General features: G+C 36.7%; 1 protein-coding gene across 1 annotated transcript in view; it reads right to left on the bottom strand.

The window, feature by feature from the left end:
• Positions 1 to 26,310, bottom strand: part of LOC118908913 (lipoxygenase homology domain-containing protein 1) — a 378,634-nt gene that overhangs the window by 108,399 nt on the left and 243,925 nt on the right. Inside the window, exons 17-19 of the mRNA XM_036878936.2 lie at positions 25,396 to 25,527; positions 15,490 to 15,689; positions 8,133 to 8,219 (exon numbers count right to left, since the gene is read on the bottom strand). Coding sequence (XP_036734831.2) covers positions 8,133 to 8,219; positions 15,490 to 15,689; positions 25,396 to 25,527 — 419 coding nt within the window. The remainder of the gene's footprint in view (positions 1 to 8,132; positions 8,220 to 15,489; positions 15,690 to 25,395; positions 25,528 to 26,310) is intronic.

Raw genomic sequence — 26,310 nt, 5'->3', positions numbered from 1 at the left:
GCATCTACTCAGAAGAGTAAGACTGAAGGAGAAGCAAGTTGGGTGGGAAAATGAAGAGCTCTGACTAAGCTTTATTTAATTTTTTCACTTGATATTCATAGCTTGTTAACTGGTCAGGGTAAGTGTGGGTGAGCTCTATTTTATAATAAGGAAAACCTGGAGAAAATGAGATTGACTTTTTAGAAATTAAACATCTTTCAAGTCTTTTGACCTCAAGTCTAGAGTTTCTTACCTCAACTGGAAACACTCAAGGGCAATTCCAGAGAAGAAAAAATAGAAACCCTAAGATTCAAAAGCAATGATTTGTTTTACATGATAGTATTTGCTAAAATAGATTCCTTTTTTTTTCAAAATTCAAAGTTAATTACTATATGATAACGTTCAGGTATAGCCATCTTATTTTGGGTCCAAGCTATTTGTTACCTGGAATCAATTCAGTTACTTAGATTAATATTTTCTATCAGTATTTTAAAAACTAGATAGCACAATTGGTTAATATTAATATGTACTATGTAGCTGAGATAGCAAGTCAGACCTCCAAAAGGGTACCTAAAGTATGATTAAGGAAAAAAAATTCTTTCAAATTTTGAATGATATAAAAATCTACCACTAAACTAACAGCCCTAAACTGCCAGAGCATTATGAAATGGGGCAGCTTCTCCCTACTGAAAATCTAAATGTTAAGCAAAAAAGCATGTTTTCACCTATTTTTAACTTACTGGAACACTGAGAGTAATTTCAACAAACACTTGCTAGAAGCACTGGCTTCCCCCAAACAATAATGTCCCATAAGGGCTCTCACTGTTACCACAAGAAACAATTGGCTGTAAACAGTTCATCATTATTGATGGTGGAAACCTTCATAGCATAACCCTAATATAATGGCAGACTTTCAAATATCCTCAGTCCACAAAAGATAGCCTTTGATCATTATAGAACCAATCATTCTTTTTGATAACAGTATTTCCTTTTGGCTTTCATACTGGGGCATTATTTAGCACACATCCATCTATACTAAAAAGACCCAAAGTCCTGACTTTTGCTTTAGCTCTGATACAAAGCTGTTAAATGAGAGTACTATAAAAAAGTCAGTATGGCTGAGAAAAAAACGCAGTGATATTAAGCTCCAAAGCCAAAACTTATGACAGGATAAATTTAGTAAAAGAAAAAGGGTGACTTTCCAAAATTATTTGTTTGCTGAAACATATACTCAATTTCCTTTTAAAACAAATGAATAAATAAAATGCTTAAGGAATAGCAGTATCTTTATCATGTAAAATCTTCAGCATTAGTTTTAATTTCCTAAATGAACAGAGAAAATTTTAGGAATGGCCTCAATAGAAATTAACATTCATTTGCTGAGCAACCCCCTGCTGATTTATAGCGGCAAATATTAGCTGTCACACAAAAAAATATTAACATGAAAACTCATGCTTGGTTCCTTTGAAACCTAAAATTCCTGGATTACTTTTTTAAAAATTTCAACTAAGTAGTTAAATATATGTCCTAATATAGCTGACTGGAACTTTATAATTCTCTGAATTAACACATCAGGATTCAGCACTGAGTTTGTAGCACCTCAGTTAGGTTACCCAACCATTTTGCTCAAACCTGAAAGAATGGGAGAAATCAATTTAGCTCCTCCAACGAATCTTTTGGAAGAAAGATAAAGTGAAAGAGCCATTTTCACTGAGATATGACAATTAAAACTAAAACTCTAAAGAGAACTAAAGCACAACTGGGTTTCTAATCAGGTCCATTACAGAATGAGCCCTTTCAAGACAACAACTACATCTTAGTCATGTTGGCATGCTCAAACTTCTGGCAGAACTCCTTCCACACAGTGGTGCTCTAGGAGTACTTCCTTTGGCTCTGAGTATTAATTGTGTATGCCTTTATGACTCTGTGCTATTAATTTAGCACCAAAGTCTAAAACAGAGAGACCTGTTTCTCTCTTCATTCCACTCAGATGCACTGAAATTGAAAAGGAAAATTACCTTGGTCCTGAAGTGTCTGAAAACATAGAGATAATTTGACTAGGAACAGTCTTTTAAGAAAAGGGACATGCTGATTAAAAGGAATATATAGAAGATATAAAAGTTACTGAATTGTTCTACTGGGCAGTGCATTTGAACAAATAATCCTCTATATTACATAGGGATAAACTTCCAGTGCAATTGTGAAATACCAAGAAGAGATAATGAGTGGAGTTTAATTACCAGATAGATGATAATCATGTACACAGATTTCTACATGCCTGAGTAGGAATGCAAGACATGGTGATGAAACATCCATAAGTCAACGTATTTATCAACTGACTCTACCTAAAAATGGTCAAGCAACTTTTATCTGACAAATTTAAGCTATTTAAACACCATTCTAATATAAGGAACCTACTTCAGCTCTTCAAATAGACACCTTCCCCCTCACTGGGGAACAACTCATTTTGCTTATGTAAAGATGTACAATTATTTCATGATAATCCATGTGTAGCACTAATACTGAAAGAGGCTATCTCCAGATACCTTTCCAGTCACCATCTCTCCCTGCCCTGCTCTTACTCATACCTTCCCACCTCTCAAAGTCCTCCTTGTCCACAAAGCCTTCCCAGGTCCTTTAGAACACACATGCATCTTTCTTATTGGAAACCTACTGCTATTAGGGCCTTTATGCAGTTGGGCCTTTAATTGCCCTCTAATTATTGTGTATGTTAGCTACTCGATATTGTTTCTCCACCCAAATTGAAAGGAGAAACCATGGTTTATTCCAATTTTTGTATCATTTTAATGTCTAAGGTCAGACCTATGGCAAGTTCATCCTTTCCCTTTTGATATACCATCATAACACAAGAATTCACCTCGTTGTTTCAAGGTTAAAAATGGTTCCTTGGGATCGCACACTGATCACCTCTCCAAGAATTCTCTATAGACCTTTAGAACTCAAAAGAGTGAATTAGCACATTAGCTAGTCATTTTCTAAAGTGTATAAATTGTAAACCACTATATATTATTAACTGTGATTGGATTCATATAAACAGAAATCACATTTTCCAGTGTGCAACTGTTATACAAGTGAGTAAAGATGGCTTCTGTGTACTAGGCCTTCAGTTGCTTATTTCTTCACTGTAGGCTGAGACCCATTATCTCAAAAGTCCACTGGCAGCAAACTAATATTTATAACTTTAATAATGGCCCCCAAAATTTCTTACATAATAATAAAAAGAGAACAGACAACCCAAACACACAAATCATTAGCCATTTAGAGCCTGACTCTTTGTATATCCCACAGAAACCCTCCCAGCAGCTGTTTACTATTGATAAGCTAGGGCCCTGTTGTAAGGCTCCAAGCTCCTGCTGTCCTTGGGAGCTCTGTGACACAGAGATGCCCCACTTTGCTACTGAAGAGCTTCACTGGGGCACATAAGCCCCCTCTCCTCAGCTTTTCCCTCCTCTTGGAGTTCCCTTGTCCTATACCTCTTTTGAAAAGCAACCCACACCTCAGCCTCTGTATAGACTTCTGCTATGAGTGATAGATTTTACCTGAAAAATATGGTCCCACAGTGAACTTAGTTTGCAAGTGTTGTTAAATAGATTTCTTTACCACAGGGCATCTCAGAGCCTTAACTAAGCTAACATGCATTGCAAATCTCCAAGAGAGGAATGATAAACTCAGTGTTTCACCATGGAACTATTTTCTGGGAGCATCTTGTGAAAGCAGAAGCATAGCCATGTTCTCACGTCAGGAGAGGCGGCCTCTATACTGAGGTAGGTGGGCATTATGGGGAAAGTAACTTCTCTGTGTGTCTCACACAAATGCTAGTTTCTAAATGTCATTCTCCACTAAAAGAAACCAGGGCTCCTTAAGAAATGGCTCACTCCAGAACTGGGGAAAAGAAAGTGTTAGATAAGTCTGAAACATTTTTTTGTGTCAGAAAGTAAAAATGTATGATTATGGATGGGGACATGTCAAAAAGAAAAAGGAACTTGAAGAATCTCCACAGGCCAAATCTAGGATGATTTTAGCCTCAAAATAAATGATAATAAAAACAGATTAAACTCATCCAGTAAAATAAGAATCCATTAAGACTGTCCTAGTATGAATAAATAAAGTTTTAAGTGGGGTAGAAAGTAAAGTTCTATCTTGTAGTAGAATGCCATTTAATAAATGGAAAAGTAATGGCAGAATAAAAAAGTCACCATTTGGCAAGGATTACAGTAATAATGGATTCAGGCAAGAATCATCAAGGAATGCTAAGTTAGTGGGTGAAAATTTTATGACAACAAAGTGTCTCACCACAGAATACTATTATTTAATCATTAACTAATAGGTACAAAATACCTATGATTTTACATTAAAGAACTGTGATAGATGCCACTCCAACCAACTGCCCAAAGAGAGCATTACCAGGAAAGAAACAAAATTATATTGTGTGCCTCTTGATATGATACATTGAAAAGAACACACCATCTCTTCTGTGGAATTTCTGCCAGAAATGAATAACTCAAATCTAATCATAAAAAACAAAAATTGAAAGGCATTTTAAAAAGTAATGGGCCTGCAAAGACCAGTGGAACAGAATAGAGAGTACAGATATTAACCCAAGAATATATGGTTAATTAATATATGATAAAGGATCCATGGATATACAATGGGGAAATGACAGCCTCTTCAACAGCTGGTGTTGGCAAAACTGGACAGCTACATGTAAGAGAATGAAACTGGATTACTGTCTAACTCCACACACAAAAGTAAACTCGAAATGGATCAAAGACCTGAAATGTAAGTCATGAAACCATAAAACTCTTAGAAGAAAACATAGGCAAAACTCTCTTGAATATAAACACGAACAACTTCTTCATGAACATATCTCCACAGGCAAGGGAAACAAAAGCAAAAATGAACAAGTGGGACTATACCAAACTAAAAAGAATCTGTACAGCAAAGGACACCATCAGTAGAACAAAAAGGCATCCTACAGTATGGGAGAATACATTCATAAATGACATATCTAGTAAGGGGTTGACATCCAAAATATACAAAGAGCTCATGCACCTCAACAAACAAAAAGCAAATAATCCAATTAAAAAATGGGCAGAGGATCTGAACAGATACTTCTCAAAAGAAGAAATCCAGATGGCCAACAGGCACATAAGATGCTCCACATCGCTAATCATCAGAGAAAATACAAATTAAAACCACAATGAGATATCACCTCACACCAGTTAGGATGGCCAACAGCCAAAAGACAAACAAAAATAAATGTTGGTGAGGATGTGGAGAAAGGGGAACCCTCCTACACTGCTGGTGGGAATGTAAATTAGTTCAACCATTGTGGAAAGCAGTATGGGGGGTTCCTCAAAAAACTAAAAATAGAAATACCATTTGACCCAGGAATTCCACTCCTAGGAATTTACCCTAAGAATGCATTAGCCCAGTTTGAAAAAGACATATGCACCCCTATGTTTATCACAGCACTATTTACAATAGTGAAGAAATGGAAGCAACCTACATGTCCATCAGTAGATGAATGGATAAAGAGGATGTGGTACATATACACAATGGAATACTATTCAGCCATAAGAAGAAAACAAATCCTACCATTTGCAACAACATGGATGGAGCTAGAGGATATTATGCTCAGTGAAATAAGCCAGGCAGAGAAAGACAAGTATCAAATGATTTCACTCATTTGTGGAGTATAAGAACAATGCAAAAACTGAAGGAACAAAACAGCAGCAGACTCACAGAACCCAAGAATGGACTAACAGCAAAGGGAAAGGGACTGGGGAGGATGATGGGTAGGAAGGGAGGAATAAGAGGGAAAAAGGCATTAGGATTAGCACACATAATGTAGGGGGTGGGGCATGGGGAAGGCAGTATAGCACAGAGAAGACAATTAGTGACTCTATAGCATCTTACTACACTGATGGACAGTGATTGTTACGGGGTATGTGGTGGGGACTTGATAATGGGGGGAATGTAGTAACCACAATTTGCTCATGTAATTGCATATTAATGATACCAAAAAATAATAATAATAATGGGCCTATATTCTCCAAATATATCTAGGTTATGACAGACAAAGAAAGAAAGAAAAATCCTTCCAGATTAAAGGAGATTAAGGACACAAACAGCTAAATGCAAATTCACTATTCTGGATTGAAAATTTGTTTTCAGGAAATAAACACTGGAAAATTAAGGGGCAATGGATGTCATGTCTATAGCTGTCCCTCAAATAATTAAAAAAATACAGAGGTATACACACATTTTAACAGGGTATGATAAAGAAAATGTGTACCTTCTTAACAAGTGGGGATCTGGATGCACTCAATTCTTTATTCCATTCTTATAATTTTTTAAAAATTTGAAATTAAGATAAAAAGAAAGACATTTAAGTTATAGGAAAAGTCCCTTTTTCCATATTACTTTGGTGATTTAATTTGTTTTAGTTGTTCAGTTCATTTGCTGAGTCAACTAATTAATGTTCTACCCACTTTGCTCTTCACAGGAGCATTTACCTCTTCTGTGGCTCCAAGGACTGAGCACCCCCTCCCTGAGTGCCTCTTCTCAGAGCTTTCCACCCAGTTGGAGAATCCCTACACAATGATACCGCAATGCCCATGAACACTCTTCTCACCTCAAGTCCACAGAGAAAGCACAAGCCATGCTTGTGCCTACAGGCCAACTTAACTCAGGGAGTTCTTTCCTAAAATATTCTGACTAGTAATTCACAAGTACAGAACCTATAATTTTGCTAAACTTCACAGGTTCCATGGGTTTTGCATCTTCTTTTTAAAAGGTCATTTTTTTGTTGTTTGTTTCTCTGAAACCTCTCAATGCTTCTGAATGGAAAAACTTCAATGCATGGTTTCCTCCCATTCTCTACAGCATTTTGGACAATGCAGGGCATATATTAGGTACTTAGAAAATATTTCTTGTTTAATTGACTGGAATATTTTACCTGCTCCTGCACTATAAGAATGCCAGTTTTAGTTATTTAGTTATGTGCTAAGAAATGCTGCAATAAACATTTCAACAAATTTAACATTTCCTCATTTACTTTCACTATGCAATCAAGGACACAATAATGAAAAGTACAGGTAAGATTAAAAAACATTTTAAATAGAAAAATGATAGATTTGCTAAATTATATCAGTTTTTTTAAACTTTTAAACCTCAAACACGCCAAAATAACATTATGTACTATGAAGGAATCAGTGACACAGTAATTTAAGCCAGAAAGCAGAGATGTTCTATGATTCAAGCTATGTCATCTAACCCATTACAATGATTACTGCTTTTTTACAGAAATCTCATGGCTTCCAAGAATTTAGTTGCCATCTATTTTTGAAAACAACCCTAAGGTTAAATGATAGTGCTTAAGATCTCAGTACCTGGAGTTCAACATACAATAAGACCGTTACTAAGTTGTCTCAGACAAATTATTTAACTTTACTGAGCCTCAGTTTTCTCACCCATAAAATGGGGATGTCAGTGATACCTAAACCAAAGGGCTGCTGTTGGCAACAGAAATATGAAAGCACTTGTAAGGCAGTTGACAAATGGTAAGAACACAACAAAAATTATTTTTATTTTTATTATTGCCATGATAAGGAAAAAACAGAGGGGCAGGACCCAAAGTGCATAAATAGAATGATTCAATATCATTAAAAGCAAAATATATATAACTATGTAATATATGGAAACATTTATATGTATATATATAAATATATAATATATGCATATATATACACTTACGTGTGTGTGTGTGTGTGTATATGTGTGTGGAGACAGTTCACAAGAGAGATTTATAGAAAAAGACCTGAAGAAAATGAATCACCCTAGTGATCATCTAATGATCAACAAATAACAGGTCAATTTTATTCTTATACTTTACTGTATTCTTCAGATCTTCTTCCATGAACACAGATTGCTTTTGTAAATTTAACTACAAAAATGTTATTGTTAAAAAACTCACAAGGATGGGCCATATTTGTTTATAATGTCGTAACCATAAAATTTTGTTCACATTTGCAACAATTAGGAAAATCTTACCTTTCTCCTTACTTTAAGAAGCTTGCTTATTTCTTTTCATAACAAAATAACTATGAAGCACAGTATTTAAAAATTACCCTTTGTAAGCTCCACTCAGGTTGCTCACTAGTTCCATCATGTCCTATCCTTATCTTATATATCTTTCCAGTGTTTCTTATTTCAACCTGGATGAAATGCAAACAAGAAAAAATTAGCAGAATATTTTAAATTAAGCACGTTTAAAAAACCCTTTCTCTTCTTAATAAATGTGAGTTTTTTTCTTAATTGAATAATTGAAAAGCTCTTAGGGACACTTTCAGAGTCTAGAGATTAGCTCTCTCAAGAAGCTATTGGTGGACTCCACAGATAGCATATGAGACAGAAACATCAGGAGACTAAACTAAAAATATGCAGAAGTCATATGAAAGAATAGGATAAAGAATATACATATGCTCAGCTCTCTGACTACCATACATTTCTCACTGGAAGCCAATGTCTCCTGATCTGAGTTCCAATGACAGAAAGATGGGCTCTTATTTTAAGAAGAAAAAAAGCAATTTTCATCAAAACTAAACACAGATTTTCTACAAGCTTAAGGAAAAATGAGTCTAGAACTTCCTTGTACTCTGAAAATCCTCTCTTTAATTTGTAGGCTAAGACATATATGCTCAAACTGCAAAGAAGAAAAACAAACCTGCTCACAGAATATATGTATTTGGTTAGTTTTTGACATGGCCCAGGAGTTGTTAATCCAGGTGCAGAACTGGCTTTGAAATCACTTTGAGTTCAGTTGATATTCTGGCTGTTGTAATCTGAGTAAAATATGGTATTTTACATCTCTGGTCCTCAATTTCTTAATCTGTTGAATGGAAATATGTCTATTGCATAGATTTTTCAGTTAACAAAATGAGAGTTTATTTAACACAATAATGTAGACATTGTGCAAGGCCACACATATACAAAGATGAAAATGCTGGCATAGTTCCTAACTTAGAGAAATTTATAGTTCAGTGAGAGAGATTCTAAGCAGACATTTTCAGTATAATAAGATATGTCCAGGACACTGACCTAAAAGGATTTTTAAAAAGCAATATAACATATTATTTAATAGCTTAAATAATAGCCATTGTCATTATTTCTACTACAGATACTAATCTACCTCCACAGACTAGAGATATGAATAGGGAGGCACTGCATATTATGTTTGATTTATATCATTGCCTACCTATGAATTATACCCTGAAAAGAGCTGGGGCAGTCAGATGACCCTGAAGCCATCAGAATCCCTCTTTCATATCCACTTCCCACACTTAAAAATTCTCTCCTTTAAGTGCCTCCCAGCGCCCCTACCAGTTTTCCCCTAGACTGCAGCAGCTAGACTAGCCCTGTGGCAATCAACCACTAAGTCCAAAAGGACTGTGATGTCACTGACTGGGAGGAAGGAAAAGAGGGCTATTAATCCCCCTGTCTTGCCAATGGGTTTCAGCCATGGGCAAGTTCACTATGGATTCAATGTGACCAAAGAAAATGACAGTAAAACATTCTTGGAGTGGAAGGGTTATACCCAACTTTATTTCCAGGAAGCAGGTCAGTCACTAAAATCCCGTTCATTCAGAGCGAGTCTGTATGCAGCAAGCCGGTCTCTGCCTCCGGGCCCCTCTATCCGCACAGTCATCCTCTAGGCCTCTGTCCTTGGTGCTGCCACCACTCCAGCCTCTGCTCTGCTCTTCTGCAGCCTTGCAGCCCTGCCACTGTGTTGCGCCCAGAGCACTGGGCGGAGCTCTTTATATAGAGTCAACAGCCATGTATTGTTCACAGGTGTGCAGTGACCTAGTCAACCAGGGTCAGGTGAAAATCCTGGCCATAGAAACTCTCATTTTACCCACACCCCCATACCCAATGGCCCCCCACTTTCTAACTCCCAGAGCTGGTCTCAGTGGCAGAACTCAGAAGCTAACTCCTCCCTTCAGAGGAAATAAGAAGTTTTCTCCCAATGTGGGCCTAGTTTCTCTCTCAAATATAAGCCAATTTTTAAATATCCTTTCATTGTCCCAAGAATCTATTATCACTTAAGTGTAAACTTTCTCTTTCTGCACATTCTAAGTGAAAAAAATAAAGGGCTAACTGAACAGTCAGGTTCCCAGGCATATGTGATTTCATGCCTGTCTGCCTATGACTACTGGAGAATGGAACTACAACATGATGAGCTCGGCTCTGTGCCAGCTGGGGCCAGCGCTTGGCATGCATGGTCTCTTCCAATCTATACAGCAGTCCTGTGAAGAGTAAGGATCTTTGAGGAGTCTAACTTTAAAGAATGAAGAAACTCAAAGAATTTGTCTAAAGATCACAGCTGGATACACTATGTTAAGTTCCAAAAGTAAAACTCAACCCCAAGCCTGTTTGATCAGAAACACACACTGTCCTGAAAAATGTCCAGGTATTCACTTCAGGATTGGAAGGAAGGCAAAGAGAGTGAAAGACTAATTCAGAAGTCGCAAATGATGCCAGTATAAAAGAACAAGGGAGTCAATGCCCACAGAAGAGAGAATAGGAATCAGCTGGCTAGTTCTGAATTAAGGTTCTCAGTCACTCAAGAGGCCCCAAACCCACTGCCCCTTCACTCTAGACAAGTGCTTCTCATACACTAGTGTATATACAAATTACCTAGGGATCTTAAAATGCAGATTCTAATTCAGTAGATCTGGTGTGGGGTCTAAAATTCTGCATGTCTTACAAGCTCCCAGTAGATGTCCATTCTACTGGCCTGGGGTTCACAAGGCCCTAGACTCTTCAAGGACTTTCATACCCATCATGATTTCTACTATTGAGGCAGTAACTTGCAGCTGGGTAAGTCCCTGCTCTCATTCATGTAACTAAGGAAACTAGAAGAAGCACATGCAGCTGCCATCAATCAGGAGAGGAAGTCCTCGGTCATTAGGTGTCCATCCCAGAGCACTTCCTGTCTACCAGGGACAGTGCATGCTACACATCCCAAACCCTCTTTACCAAGAAGGAAACTGATGATTAGTGAGGATAAGCAATCTGTTTAAGGTCCAGAACTACTGAGTGGATGATCTGGCTTTGAACCGGTCTCCATGACTCCAAGGCCTCTGTTCTTAACCAATTTACTACATTCCCTATATGTCAATATGATTTTTTAACATACATATATTTTCTCTTTTCATTATCAGGCCACCCTTGGATTTAGAAAAAAACAGACATCATTGCCTCCATTCAATATGTAAAATTAATGCTGGTCTGGAGAAAATAAATGACATATTCAAGGTCACACAGTGAGTATATAGAAACCTAGGACTCCAGTATCTAGCTCACCTGCTTTGTAGTTGTCTCACTGGTGGGTTTCAGCCCCAGGCAAATTAACTCTTGATTTGGTGAGACCAAAAAATGACAATGGAACATTCTTGGGTGAAATGATTTAGACCCAGCTTTCTTCTCCCACTGGCAGGTCAAGTGCGAGAATCCCGTCTGCCCAAGTGTGCCTGCAGCAACCTGGTCTCTGCCTCTGGGCCTCTCTGCACCTGCAGCCTTCTCAGTCTCTGTCCTAGACACTGCCACCACTCCAGCCTCTGCTCTCCTGCAGCCATGCAGCCCAGAGCACTGGGTAGAGTTCTTTATATGGAGTCAATAATAACGTATTGCCCACACATGTGCAGTGAGCAATCCTGGCCATGGGAACTTTCATTTTCTCTAGACTCCACCCCTCCAGGATTCTTGCCTCATGATCCATGCACCCTCTATCTTCCATGATGTTCTCTGTGTGAGAAAGCTGAAACATTGTAACCAAATTCCACAATAACAACAGAGACTACAACAATAATACAAACAACAAAATGTATGATACAGATAACAGAAATTATAATAACCCTCAAGCCTGAGGAGATTAGTTGCCACCAACTGGTCATTTCAGCTGTATTCAAACCAATTCTACTCAGATGAATTCATGACTTGCACTTTCCATGCACATCAGCCCAGCAAGCAGTTTTTGCTAGGGTGTGTGCCTAATCCACACAGACATTAGGGGAGATTAACCTTAAGGGTGATAAGATACATGTTTCAGTGACACCAACATAAGCAAATCTTGTCCATCAGGGCTGCAAGAAAGGGGACAGCAGCATGCAGAGGAGACATGACTCCACTCAGTTGTCTGCAGTCTACAGTCACATGCCAGGAGCCCTCTGGCTCTTCCACTGGCCACACCAGGGAACCAAAAGGACCACAGGTGGGCCTTACAATACCCACCTTCTCCAGCTCCTGGAGGGATTCTCCAACCTCTCTAGCAGAAAGTCTTGCACACACACAGGTCTTGAGGCTTTGTGTCCAGCTTCTATTTCTTGGTCCCCGACTGCTGAAACCAATGCCCTGGCTTCAATTGTTGCCACAGCTCCGGTAAGATTTTATTTGACTTCAAATCCAATTTCTCTGTCTGTTCCTGCTCCTATTAAATCAACCCACATCTGGGTCCTCATGAACTTCACAGGGCCCTTTAAATTCTTCCTCTGAATAGTGGACCGTATTTCCTGCCATGTGCTCATTGTTTCAGCCTCTCCCAAGTCTGCTACCACATGTAACCTCACTTATGGGCTGCCCCAACTGAGAAGCAAGAATGGCCACTAGCGCCCCAAAGAGGGACTTAAGAGCCATTTGAAGCACCACTTTTCTCATCCCCACAGTAAAAGGTTCCTCACCTGGGCCATAATTCTCTGGAAATGCCATTTTTTATGTCTAATGCCTGTAACACCTGTTGGAGCTCAGCAAACATCTGCCACCTAGTGGGGAAAGATGGTAAAATGCTAGATGGTATGACCCTGATTGGGCCATACACTGGGAAGTGTGACAATCCAATTGAGAAGGGAGTGATTTTCTGGGGTCGGATGTGCATTTTGCAGTCGCTGCCTCAGAAAAGAGTGAGTTATCAGGGAAGCCAGTTTTCCCATTTCTAACCCAAACAGAATAATCTCATCAGCACCTACATCCCAAATATGGAGGAGCCAAGCTGATACTGACTCCGGGGGCTTCTGCAAAACTGGGAGCCGAAATTCACTAGCTCAGTCTGAGTATAGGGGCAGAGCATAGAGTGCTTCATGACCTGAGGAGGGGGCTGCACCTCTCCTGAAGGAACCTGTGGTTGCTGTGTCTTTGTTTTCTTAAGTACAAGGTGGTAGGCTTTCAATCAAGTGGGCTTTCAGCTGAGGATATGCCAATGCTTCTACCCCAACCTGCTTATCAAACCCCAGCTCCTCCTCCATTTCTGGAGCTGATGGCACCACTACATCCTTCACCTCCCGCACAGCACCTCACAGCCTGCCTGCATGCTTGTGCTTCTTCTTTCTTCTTCTTGTGCTACCATTACATCCTTTACCATCTCCACAGCACCTTGTAGTGACACCATCTCAGTTATCAATAAATTTTTTACCTCCTCTCTTGCACCTTGCAGCTTGCTTCTCATGTTGCCTATTCTCCTGCTTCTCGCAAGAGTATGCCCTTCTCCCATATTGACTATCTTAACACTGAGAAAAAGCAAACCCATAGTTCCCACTCCCTCACAGGCACTCTGTTTCTTTAAGGAATTCCCTATTTTGCTGAGGGCCAACTCTACTGCTTCAGGCATCACCTCTATCTCTTCCCAGTCTTGGGAAGAAGCCCAATCCTCTAGGAAGCAAGCCACCTCAGACTGCAAGTCCACTGGGGGACACTCAAATGTCTCCCCATTCACAGAGGCAGCCGGCTGAAGCACCCCTCCCAGGAGGTCAGCCTGTCTGTTCTTTGGTCTATAATGAATCCCGCCAATGTCTCCAATTGTCTTGCCAATGGGTTTCAGCCCCAGGCAAGTTCACTCTTGATTCAGTGAGAATAAAAAATGACAATTGAACATTCTTGAGGTGAAAGGGTTTATAACCAGCTTTATTTCCCCAGTGGCAGATTAGGCGCTAGAATCCTGTCCCCCTCAGGGCAAGTCTGCATGCATCAAGCTGGTCTCTACCTCTGGGCCCCTCCACCCCTACAGCTGTCTCTGTCTCTGTCCTTGGTGCTGCCACCACTCCAGCCTCTGCTCTCCTGCAGCCATGCAGCCCAGAGCACTGGGCAGAGCTCTTTATGTAGAGTTAATAATAACGTATTGCCCACACGTGCTGTAGGCAAGCTGACCAGGGTCAGGTGAGAATCTTAGCCATAGGAATTTTCATTTTCTCTATAGTGCTGTGACTGGAATTCTTAGCCTTGGTTGCACTTTAGAATCACTTGGGGAGCTACTAAAAACCTCAATGCCCAGGAAGCTCCCCCAGACAAAATAAACCAGAATCTCTTGAGGTAGAATCAGACACCAGAAGTTTTTAAAGGTCCTAGGTGATTTCAATGTTCAATCAAGATTGGACCCTGGATAAATTTTTCCAGAAAATCATTAACAAGATTTACTAGCACATAAATACATAAACCACAGATATATTATGGGTAATAACAGACTTATAGGGTGGCCTAGGGTTCTAACCATAACATATACACTCTGAGTTCTAAACAATCATCTTCAAATAATCTTTTGAAATGCATGTGTTGTATGACTGTCTGTGCACTAAGCTAAAGTGCTCCTTCATGACTGCTTTCCTTCACTAAAAATTTAATGATTGCAAAAGTACGCTCAGGTCTGAAGCTGTAGAAACCATTTGGGTATTAGTGATTTTCAGTTACTGCTGCCTCAAACAGCCTTGGTTTCCTGGAGACTAAAGGTGGCCTCAATCATTCTCTATTCTCTATCCAGTCTTAGGACACAAAAGGAATATTCTCCAGGGAGAACAACTTCTGTTTAACAGTGCACCAAAGAATCATGTAGCATTTACCCTGTGGGGATGGGGGATGAATTAATGAAGAGGAATGTAACTGTCCTAACTAAAATTTGTCCAAAGTCCTGAGGAACTAGGAGAAACAACTGAGATACTCAAAACAATGCAGCCCAGTGTTCTCTGATGCAAAATGAAGTAGAAAGATATTCGAATGGGCATGCACAGAACTTCAAAATATGGCCTGTGGAGATGTTAAGAAAATGATCTCACACCCATACAGCTCAGCTAGACAACATCTAAAAATGAATGCAAATATCCAAAAGAAGGGTTTTCATTACCAGAAGAATCTCTAAATGGCTTATGATCTTCTAATTTGAGTTGAGGTTGATGACTTATAGGGCTGGTTTCAAACCAATGGCCTAAAATGAATTGTCTTTAAAGAAAGCAATTCTCTTCTACAACTTTCTTTGCTTATATAAGATACCTGAGAGGGAAAAAAAACTATTTCCTTTGATGATTATAATAGATATTAGGGTAACTTATGGGGACTTTAATAGACCAGAGATTTACTTTATAAATCACACACACACAAAGTCCTATCTGTATTATAGAAATATCTTTGAAGTATTTAAAAAAACATACTACTCCCAATATTGTTTACCTGAAACTCATCCTCCTGTCTTGGAAGGAAAAGTTGCTCTGGGCTGTCCTTGCTAAGATGTACTGGTCCAGTAACTCCTTCATCTCCATACACCCAGAGTATGACATTGGCTTGAGTCCCTGTATTTCCCGTCAGCACTAATACCTTCCATTCATCTTCTGACTGAAGAATCTCTCTGCTTTCGGAAGGTCTGCCTTCTTCTATGATAGAAAAAAGGTATTAGTGGCAGATCTGATGCAACATCAAGCTGACAAGACTACTTTGTCAGATGGAGCCCAAGGACATCAAAATACAAGGGAGGTGTGGGACAGAGAGGCACTAGACTGCTACAACTCCAAGGAGCTGATTTGCGCTTGTCTCCTCCCAGCAAGGTTCTGGCCAACCAAAAGTGAACTACCCAAGTAAACTAAATTAGAACAATAGATATCTGAAATAACTAGTAATCTTTTGCTTGTCCTCAACAATACAAAAGGGTGCATGCTGGAATTTTCAGTTGTGTCCAGAGCATAAAGCTGCCTGTATGGCTTATGATTTTTAGGCAGAAGTACTGTAATTTAAAGTAACAAAAAAACAGTGGAATTATAGCATATTTTCAGTGAGATGTAAAATGGCAAATTGACATAAGTGAAAATTTTCCGAAAGAAAAAAAGACCCACTGGAGAGAGCAATGAAAGGATTTGGAACTAAAGACAGAATTTTCACAAATGCAGATGGTTTCAGAGGTGCTTAGAGCAGGTTCATCTGAAAGGGCAGGAATGCACAACAGCAGTGTTTTTCACAAGCCAGCCTCCAACAGTCAGCAGTCCCCAGACAGCCACTCCTGGTTTATGAGAGATGCTTATGAAGTGAGGTCCCCAGCTAACATTGCTGTCTTCTTTGCTCTCTCTTTAGCCTGTTGCATCATCTAAGGAGAGAGTGGGGCATGCAGTACTGAGAGCATCTTCCAAGCTACTCTGCATTGGTTGTCTGAATTACCCCAGCAACTGTCCACTAATTCTTAACTAACATTTCCAGGTAGACATATTACAGATCTAGGTAATGAGATAAATTTCTTCACGCCAGATGGTTACAAAGGAAGCCAAGACTTCCTACCTTTAATTTCGCAGCTTGAAACTATAGGCAACCCTAGGTAGCCCCTAGGATCTTATCAGTACAGCATCAACAATGACGATAACAAACCCAGGAAACAATCTGAGTGTCCCCCATCATCCACGGTCCTGCTTTCCACAGATTCCACCTCTATCTGGAAGCAGATGATCCTCCTCCAGATGTACTGTCAGTTCAACAGTAGCCTAACACTAAGTCACAGTGCCTGTGTCATTCACTTCACTTCATCTTGTAGGCATTTTATTGTTTCACGTCATCACAAAGAGGGTGAGTACAGTACAGCTGGATATTTTGAAAGACCATATTCACATAACTTATGAAGTATATTGTTATGATTGTTCTATTATTATTGTTTTTAATCTCTTACTGTACCTAATTTATAAATTAAACTTTATCATAGATATGCAAGTATAGTATAATTATAATTATACCTTAGTATAATTATACTATATTAAATAGTATAATTAGGATTTGGTACTGTCCATGGTTTCAGGTATCCACTGGGGGCCTTGAATATATCTCCTATGGATAAAGGGGGACTACTGTAGTTATTTCCTGCTATAATGGACAAATTTTAAAATAAAAATCTATGCAAAAACATTTAAATGCAAAAAAGTTGGCATTTTTTAAAGTTGCCTCCTTTTTACTCTCCTCAATTATAATATAATCACCACTAAGCTCCTACTATAAGCTAGGCTCTGTGGTGAATGCTTCTTATTCACTTCTCATCCTATGAAGTAAATCAAATTATGATGTCCATTTTAAGGTGATGAAAAAAGGCAGAAGTTAAATAATATGCCCAAATCATATAATGAGTAAATGATGGAATGTCCAATTCCAAAGCCTCTGTACTTGAGTTAGATGGGTGTTCTGTGTCCACCCAAACACAGTTCACCAGGACACAAAACTTAACATTATCATGTCAACCTTATTCAGTCCTTGCATTAGTCCTGTGATGTCCTGTGTACTATTAAGCAGGTGGCCAAACCCGGACTCAGAGGTTAAGTAATTTGCCCAGAGTTACACAGTCAGAAACAAAGAACTAAATTCCAATCCAGGCACAGCAAGTTTGAATCTCATTCTGGATGAAGGATCAAAGGTAGCTGACCTGGAAAAGATGACAAAGATTGGTCCAACAACATTTTATGACACAATCTAATTTTCAAAATCCAAATATTGTTTGTGAACACCTGACCAACTTGCCTGTCATTTCTAGTCAAACATGAACAGAAACCTCACAAACTTGGAATTTCTTCGTAGACAACAATGCAATCAGGTACCTACAGATGAAAACTCCATAGCATATCCATGAGTCCCAGAGAGTACTTTGTGATTTGGGTCAGTAAGATACTCTTTAGGATGTTAATCATTTATTTAGTATCTTATAAATATCTTAGTCATCCAAAAGAATCATTTTTACTCAATTCAAGAAAATTTCATTTCGTTCCTATTTGCTGGGCATAGTGTTAGTTTCATTTCTCTCTAAAAATTCATGGCACAAATTTAAAGTTTGAAAGATAAATAATGAGAGTCTCACCCTAGAGAGACACACTACTTAATGGGGAAGACTGATGTATAAATATTTGGATTTCAGACATACAAACACATTCACAGTGTTAAAAGAAGAAGTATGAAGTTCAGATGCAGCAGAGAGCAGGAGATTAACTATGGAGGGGTGGGCAGGAAAGGTTTCATAGAGGGGATCTTAGTGCTAGGTATAGAAGCATGAATCAGAGTTTTGCAGAAGAATTCTAGATAGAGGGAACAGCATGTTTGAAGGCTTGAAGAAGCAGGCATGTTGGAAGAACTGCACATGGTGATATGTATTGAACATAATATCATGTGAGATGTTATGTGAGAAAAGGAGAGAGAGATCATGGATGGGACTGGGCAAGCTGGAAGGGAGTTGGCATACCCTAGGGTAGACAACAGGTAGTCAATCAAGATTCTAAAGTCTGGTGGTGATATAATCAGAGTGTTAGAAAAATCACTCTGAAACAGGGTGAGTTGTATGTAGCAGGGAGAGACTTAAGACAGGAAGCCAGTGAACAAACAATGAACACTGAACAGTGAACAAAAAACAGCACTGGAATGAGGTCAAGAGGTGTGGTTACTTGGTTTAGGTTTTTGATTGTCCACATGCAAGTTCATACACATGCATTCATGTGTATGCATGTGTATGTGTGTTTAGCTTGTTTGATTTAATCTGCAAACAAGTTGATGGTCTCTAAACCCTCTTCTTCCAGCTCTAACAGTTTCACAAATATAACACATTTGCACAAACAAAACACATTGTCAGGGTGCACTCATGTGACAAAAATTAATGACTTAATATACTATAATCTATAATATAAAACAATGTATTAAAGTTTGTGCTGTTATCAATTAAATATGAATTCCATCTAATGCCCTAAACCAAAGTCCATTAGTCTCAGATCATAAATTTATCCATTTGAGAACCATAAAAGCAGTTGCTGTTGTTGACAAGAGGCTTAAAATATTCTAAGCTAGGAGAATATTTGATGGGGACTCTGAATTAGTTAACAGACTTTTTCAGGGTCTCCATGAATGAAATCTATACTTATTGAGATGGCTTAAAATTTATTCATGATTTTAAAATGTTCTTCATGGGGCTGACAGACTCCTTAATTAAGCAATAATCAGGTTGACTCAACTAAAAAAAAAAAAAAACAGCTAAGCTACCTTTGTGATGCTGGTCTCCTGAAGCTCTGAAGAAAGAAAACATTACTCACAGAAAAAAATAATAAATAACAAATTAGCTGATTCTAATAGTTCACGAGTTGATTAAAGTTGAGATCAAATAAAGGCATCAATCATTACCAAAGAGTGTAGGCATAAAAACGAGTTCTATAAACCTTTTGTAATTTTTAAAGGCAGTATTTAAGAAAGCTGATTTATACCAAAATGGAAAGCAGAAACTAAAAACAAATGTCCCTCCATATTTGATAGCACAGTATCAGAAAAATGGTTAGCAATTAAGTCCAATTTTTAAAAATGTAAAACAACCTCTCTATAGCATCTTGCAATGTAAAAATACCTATTTCTCAAAAATTAATATGAATAGTCTTGTATTATTCATGAATTTATTATTTTCTTGATTTAAGTTATAGTAAGCATTTATATAAAGTAAGCACAAAGCTGACAAAGTCACTACCAGATAGAAAACAAAATCAAATAATCAAATAATCAAAGCTCAACATGCTAGAATGTTGGACTGATATCAAGAAGATGAAACTAACTGGTGTCAAGGTAAAGGTCTGAATTTTGTTTCAAAAAAATCAGTTATATATTCTTCAGGGAGAGGATATTATGAATACAAAATCCTAATGATCTTTATATATACCAAGAGTGCAATTAAGATGCCTAAAATACATATTCCAAGCAGAGTCTGTATTAACAGGTGTGTGGGGCCCACATTAAAGGAATATCATTATTCTAACTGTTTAAATTATATGAGAAGACAGGCTTCTACTTGGAGAATCACACTTAAAAATTCATAAAGGTAAAGGATTTAGAAAACAAACATTAAGAGAAACTATAAAAAGTGTATTTGAAATAGAAAATACTAAAAGGAAACACTAGTCCACTTTTTAGTATAATAAGAGTATACTAAGAAAAAAATGAGAATACACTGAGAAAAAGCAAAGGTTTATTATATAGAAGAGGATGTTAACTTTTTATGGGACAAAAGAAATTATAAGGAGTAGGTTTTCTGCTCAACATAGAGAGGTACTTTCAAGTGATTAGGATTGTTTGAAATGGAATGACTTATTTCTGTACTCTTCTTGTGAACTTCTACATTGCTTTTGCCAGGTCAAATGTCCCTTCAAATCCTCTTTCAATGATAAATGAAAACTTACACCACCATCACGCTAACGCTATAATTTACTACAATAGCACGAACACACAAAAAAGAAACCTACACTTCACTCTGGATACTGAGTGATATTTTTTTTAATATTAAAGAGGAACACACACTAAGATCACAACAGGAAGAAAATTAATATAATTCACTGATAATTCCATTTATAAGAATTATAACAATTCTTATAAAATTAATATAATTATTATTTTAATTATTATTATTGTTATTAATTATAAAATTAATATAATTCCTGATAATTCCATTTATAAGAATTATTCTAATAAAATTCTAATGAATAATACAAAATACAAATGAGTGTCTGTTGCAAGTTATACTTGAAAAAAAACTTGAAAAATGCCCAATAGTAACTAAGGAATAGGTAAATATGTTAAGGTACATTTGTATAATGGATTATTTGCAACTACTAAATTATTTTATAAAAGTATTTAATGTTATGAAAAATGCTTATAATGTTTAGGGTCTTTTATTAATTGAAAAGTTACAATATTGTATAGCCAACATAACCTATTTAAAGTGCTTTTTGGAAGGTAACAAGACAATATAATTTAATTTTTTCCTTTATGCCTTATGTGTTTCATATTTTTCTCAGAATAAGTTAATTTACTATTACTATCTTTAAGGAAGACTTCAACTAGATAACAGATTTCATATTTTCTTTGACCAGGGATCTTTGTTTTTTGTAGTGTTGGCATTTAAATAGGTATTAAAAAAAGTATTCCTATTGCTGAGAGTTTGGCACAGATGAGGTCTTGCCCAGCAACACCACTGGGACAAACCGTAAACAGACTGAGGACGGTTATGGCTGCCGCCCAGCACTGCTCAAGTTCCCATGCACAAAGCAGGCTCATCTCCATCTGGAGGTGAGACTCAACTACATTCATCTTCCTGGGCCTCAGTTTTCTCATGCTTAAAAATAAGTTACAGTAGAGGCATGGGAAGGGCTGTGCAACACAGACAAGACAAGTAGTGATTCTACAGCATCTTACTATGCTGATGGACAGTGACTGTAATGGGGTTTGTGGGGGGGACTTGGTGAAGGTGGGATCCTAGTAAACATAATGTTCTGCATGTAATTGTAGATTAATGATAACAAAATAAAAATAAAAATAAAAATAAATAAGTTATAGTGAAGATTTCTAAGGACAATTTGAGTTCAGAATATCAAATTTTAAGTCTTCTCTTTTTATATTTGGTTTGAATGGTTCTAAATGTAGTTTTCCAAACTTACGCAGAAGCTATTTATGTCCCTAAATATGTTTATGATTTTTTTAATATTAATTTTCAAATAATCTATGGATGAAATGATATGGTACCTTGGATTTTTCTTTAATTCAGTTGTGGCTATATGGGGCATAGTATGAAGGATTATAAACGAAACAAGGTTAGGCATATGTTGATAATTGTTGAAGCTGGGCAATAGGCAAATAGGAACCTATTATTCCATTCTCTTTACTTTGGTATATGTTTGGAACTTACCATCATTTAAAATTTTATTTAAAAAAAATAATATTCTTTCCTCAAACCTCCCCTACCCTAACTATATTAAAATCCAACTTGGTCCTGAAGGAAAACCTTGAAAAGTTAAAGGTACTGTGATTACTACAAAAGCACTATTTACTGTATATGTGGTATTATAAATTCTAAATCTTTGTCTCCTTTTGATGTATATAAGAAAAATTCCATCTTTCTAATAAATGAGTATTTTGAATAAAGAAGAGAGATTTATTTTATCTATAATACCTAATTCCCCAAACTATATCCATCTTCCCCTATCCTGAAAGTAGACTGACATAATCTCATTCTTCAGGCACTAGTAGTTGTTTCTGATGTCTTTAAAATTATGAAATAAGATTTCTAAAGTTTTTTTCAACTAACATATGTTTTAATATGAATGGCTAATCTAACCCAAATCTATCTAGCATGACAGCTAAATTGTAAAACCAAAAGGAAAGCATATTTTTGCCAGAAACAACTTTTAACTACTATCGACGTTGGACAGAAGTAGAAGGAAGATAACTACAAAGAGTCATGATCTAATTACTCACTAATGAATGAGAATCTTCTAGGCAGTATTCATCTGTGAAGGCATTTTTGTTCTACCTAGAGTCACGGGTGCTTATAAAAACTATTTTGACTGCAATCAGAGAAGGCAAAATTTTTTTAAATCATGGGCATTTTGTAGATGGCATTTATATTAGGGAAGTTTTATCATCTGAATTCCCAGGATTTCATGTCCAAATTCAAAGTTTTAAATAGCTTATTTAATGTTTAAATAGCTTTTAATAAATTAAGCTTTTTCCCCCTTTTCTCAGTGTTTGATCCATTCTCCATTTCTACCACGTTGCCATTAACTACAACAGAGAACTTTTAGGATTTTCCACAATAAATAAATGATTTAAATTGTATTTTGTGTCTAGCATGCTTTGGATGTTTCCTTTATTTCATTTATCAGTTTTTAACCTTATATTTTTATATTTATCTGGCTCACTAGACCGTAAACTTCAAGAAAGCAGAGACCAAGTCTGTTTTGCCCACTACTGTATTTCCTCACATCTGACATTCAGTAGGCACACAGTGCATAACTGATGATTTATTAAACGAAAGAATTATTTGAAATTTTCTTAATCAGGAAGACTAATTTTATCATTAAAAAAAATTACTTGGTGTTCCTGCATCAATCTAAAACTTATACCTTCTGATCCTTAAAAATTTAACAGTGATAGCAGATAAGAGGTAGTTATCCAAAAGATGTGAAGAACTCACATACTTCAATAACAAACAATAAAAATAATCTAATTTAAAAGTGGAAAGAAGAATTAAATAGACATTTCCCCAAAGAAGACATCCAAATGGCCAACAGGTACATGAAAAGATAATCAATATCATTAATCTTCAGGCAAATCAAAACCAATGAGTTTCACCTCACACCTGTGAGAATGGTTGTCATCAATAAGACAAGCATTAGTGTTGACAAAGATGTGAAGAAAAGGGGACTCTTGTTCACTGTTGGTGGAAATGTAAATTGGTCTAGCTACTGTGGAAAACAATACACTAGTTTCTCAAAAGATTATAAACATGATTATCATAAGATCCAGCAATTCTCACTTCTGGGTATATACCCAAAGGAAATGAAAACAGGATACTGAAGAGATGTATGTAGTCTGATGTTTATCACAGCATTATTCACAATAGCCAAAATATGGAAACAACCTAAGAGCCTGTCAACAGATGAATGGATAAAGAAGATGTGATATACAATGGAGTACTATTTAGCCATGAAGAAGAAGGAAATCCCACCATTTGCAACAGCATGGATGAAACTAGAGGACAGTATGCTAAGTCAGACAAGTCAGACAAAGACAAACACTGTCTGATTTTATTTATATGTGGAATCTTTAAATAAGCTGAATTCATGAAAACAGAAAGTGAAATGGTGGTTACCAGTGGCTTGAGGGGTGGGGGGTGGGAGGTGGGAATGAATAGTAGAGATGTTAAGAGTACAAACTTGCAACTAGTAGATAAATAAAACCTGGAGATCTAATGTACAGTATAGTGATTACAGATAACAATATTGTATCATAAACCTCACACTTGCTAAGAGACTAGATCTTAATTATTTTCATTACAAAAAAGAAATGATAATTACGTGACATGATAGAGGTGCTAGCTAACACAAACAATGGCAATCATATTGCAATATATAAATGTATCAAATCAACATACAGTACACCTTAAACTTAAAAAACAGTTTAACAATGGTAACATTTTAAAAATGTTTTCAGCCAGAGCACACAAATATTCATAAGATGTATAGAAGATTTTCTCTTAAGTATTTTGCTGCTCATAAAAAGTATCTATTTCTAGAGATTTCAGCTAGCATGCTACTATATTCAATCAAGTAAAAAGTTAGTTGAAATGGCCATTCCAAATTTAGGTGTCATTACTTCCTCACAAAAGATTGAATTCTACTTCTGTGAAAAATTTTACCTAAGCACATGTTTCTCATGCACTGCAATTTGTCACCCTGCTCCATGGATTCGTAACATGACATATATGAAATATGAATATAAAACATATGAAACATAAAACCAGGCCTAGTCCAATGCAGCAACAATCAAAAGGCTAATTTCTCTTCCCTCTGGTTGATGTGACAGTATCATAGGATATCAGCAAGAGACATCTATTTTCTGTTACTGTCTGAAAGAAAAGAGGGCACACCCAATAACTAATTTTCAAAGAGCACTTTTTACAAAGGAACATAATTTATCTCTCAAATTGGGCTTTTTTAATGTCTCTCAAGATGGGCTTTTTTAAAATGGTCCAGACAGTGGTCTACTCTCTTATTTCACCCAAAGATGACTAGATTCTGATGCACAGACTTTATCAGTTACCATTCATTATACTTCCCAGTCAGACAGAAGGAATATACTTAAGAGCAAGAAAATGATCAAACAGATTAAAGAAATAGAAACTAAAAATTCAAACCTCTGAGGCCTATAGTACTTTACTCATGCCTCAGTTTCTGTATCAGAAAACAGAGATTATTTTTGTTGTTGTTTAGACTTTTGTAAGAATTTGCTCTAATTCACGAAATATAATCATAAAATATTTTCTAGGTGATAGTCCAATATATCATAACTTAATACTTTGTTCTTTTCACGTCAGTATTCTGGAGTGCACACTGAATTCAAGATAAAGAAAAAACACATTTTAAAATACATGTATTCTTTGTAATATAAAACCAAAGCATAAAAAAGCATATTAACAGCTTAAAAGCAAGTTCACATGGTGTAATGTGACCTATATTATGAAAATCATTTGGTGTGCTTCCTGAGGTGGTCACAAAGAAGCAGTGCAGACAAACCAAAAGAAGGGAAAAAGTTGTTGCTTACTTGCAGCTGAAAAAAGTAAGGGCCCCCTGGCCTCAGATTCTGATGGTGTTTCTTGCTGGTTTTTTGACTCATGGATCTTTTCCTCTTCTTGGCTGGGGGTAGCCAACATACCCACTGGGTTTTCCCTGCCAACTGAAATTAAGATTTTACAAAATTCCATCCTCTCAAAAATCACTTGCTTCTTCTCAGAAAACACAACGTATGTTCAGCTATGCAAGTTTAAGTTCTGCTATTGTTTCCATTTCAATGCCTAGTCAAATCTTTTTACTGTGCATTACATAGTTACCAAAAAATGACTTTTGATTCTTAGCAGCAGGCTGTGCATAAATGGTATTCCTATAAGATCTATTCACTGCTTAATAAATCCAAGCAGTAATTTAACAACACAGTATGAATTAAATTAAATATTCAAGATTTTTTTTATAGATTCTAAATGGGGATTCCTTTGATAATCTGCTACTTAACCTTTCTCAAAAAAAGTAAACTGACTAAAATATCATTCAAACAATACTTCATGTGACCTTACTGAAATATGAGAAACATACCTGTAAATGAAGAAAACATTAGCTATTTTTCTGACTTTATTCAGAAGCAAGTAGTTTTGGTGTCTTGTTCAGGAATAGATATCTCCAACTTAACTGAATAATGATTCCAATTTTATAGCATATGCTCAGGAGTTCTATTTATATTTATGATTCCTAAGTTTAAGCTGTTTTGTCTTTCATTCTTAAGAATTAGACATATTATTAAGTGGTAGTAACTCATACCATGAGTGTCAGATTTTAGAGACCTCATCAGCAACAAAAAATTATATAGATGTCTAATTCTACATAATAATCAATAATAACTACTTGTTAATACCACAATTACAGTCAATAATTTAAGATGACTCATAAAATGTTAGCATGAAAAACT

Source organism: Manis pentadactyla, chromosome 3 (genome assembly GCF_030020395.1).
Source record: "Manis pentadactyla isolate mManPen7 chromosome 3, mManPen7.hap1, whole genome shotgun sequence".
NCBI lineage: Eukaryota > Metazoa > Chordata > Mammalia > Pholidota > Manidae > Manis > Manis pentadactyla.
The sequence above is the reverse complement of the archived record's forward strand: the minus strand, read 5'-3'. Positions and strand labels throughout refer to the sequence as shown.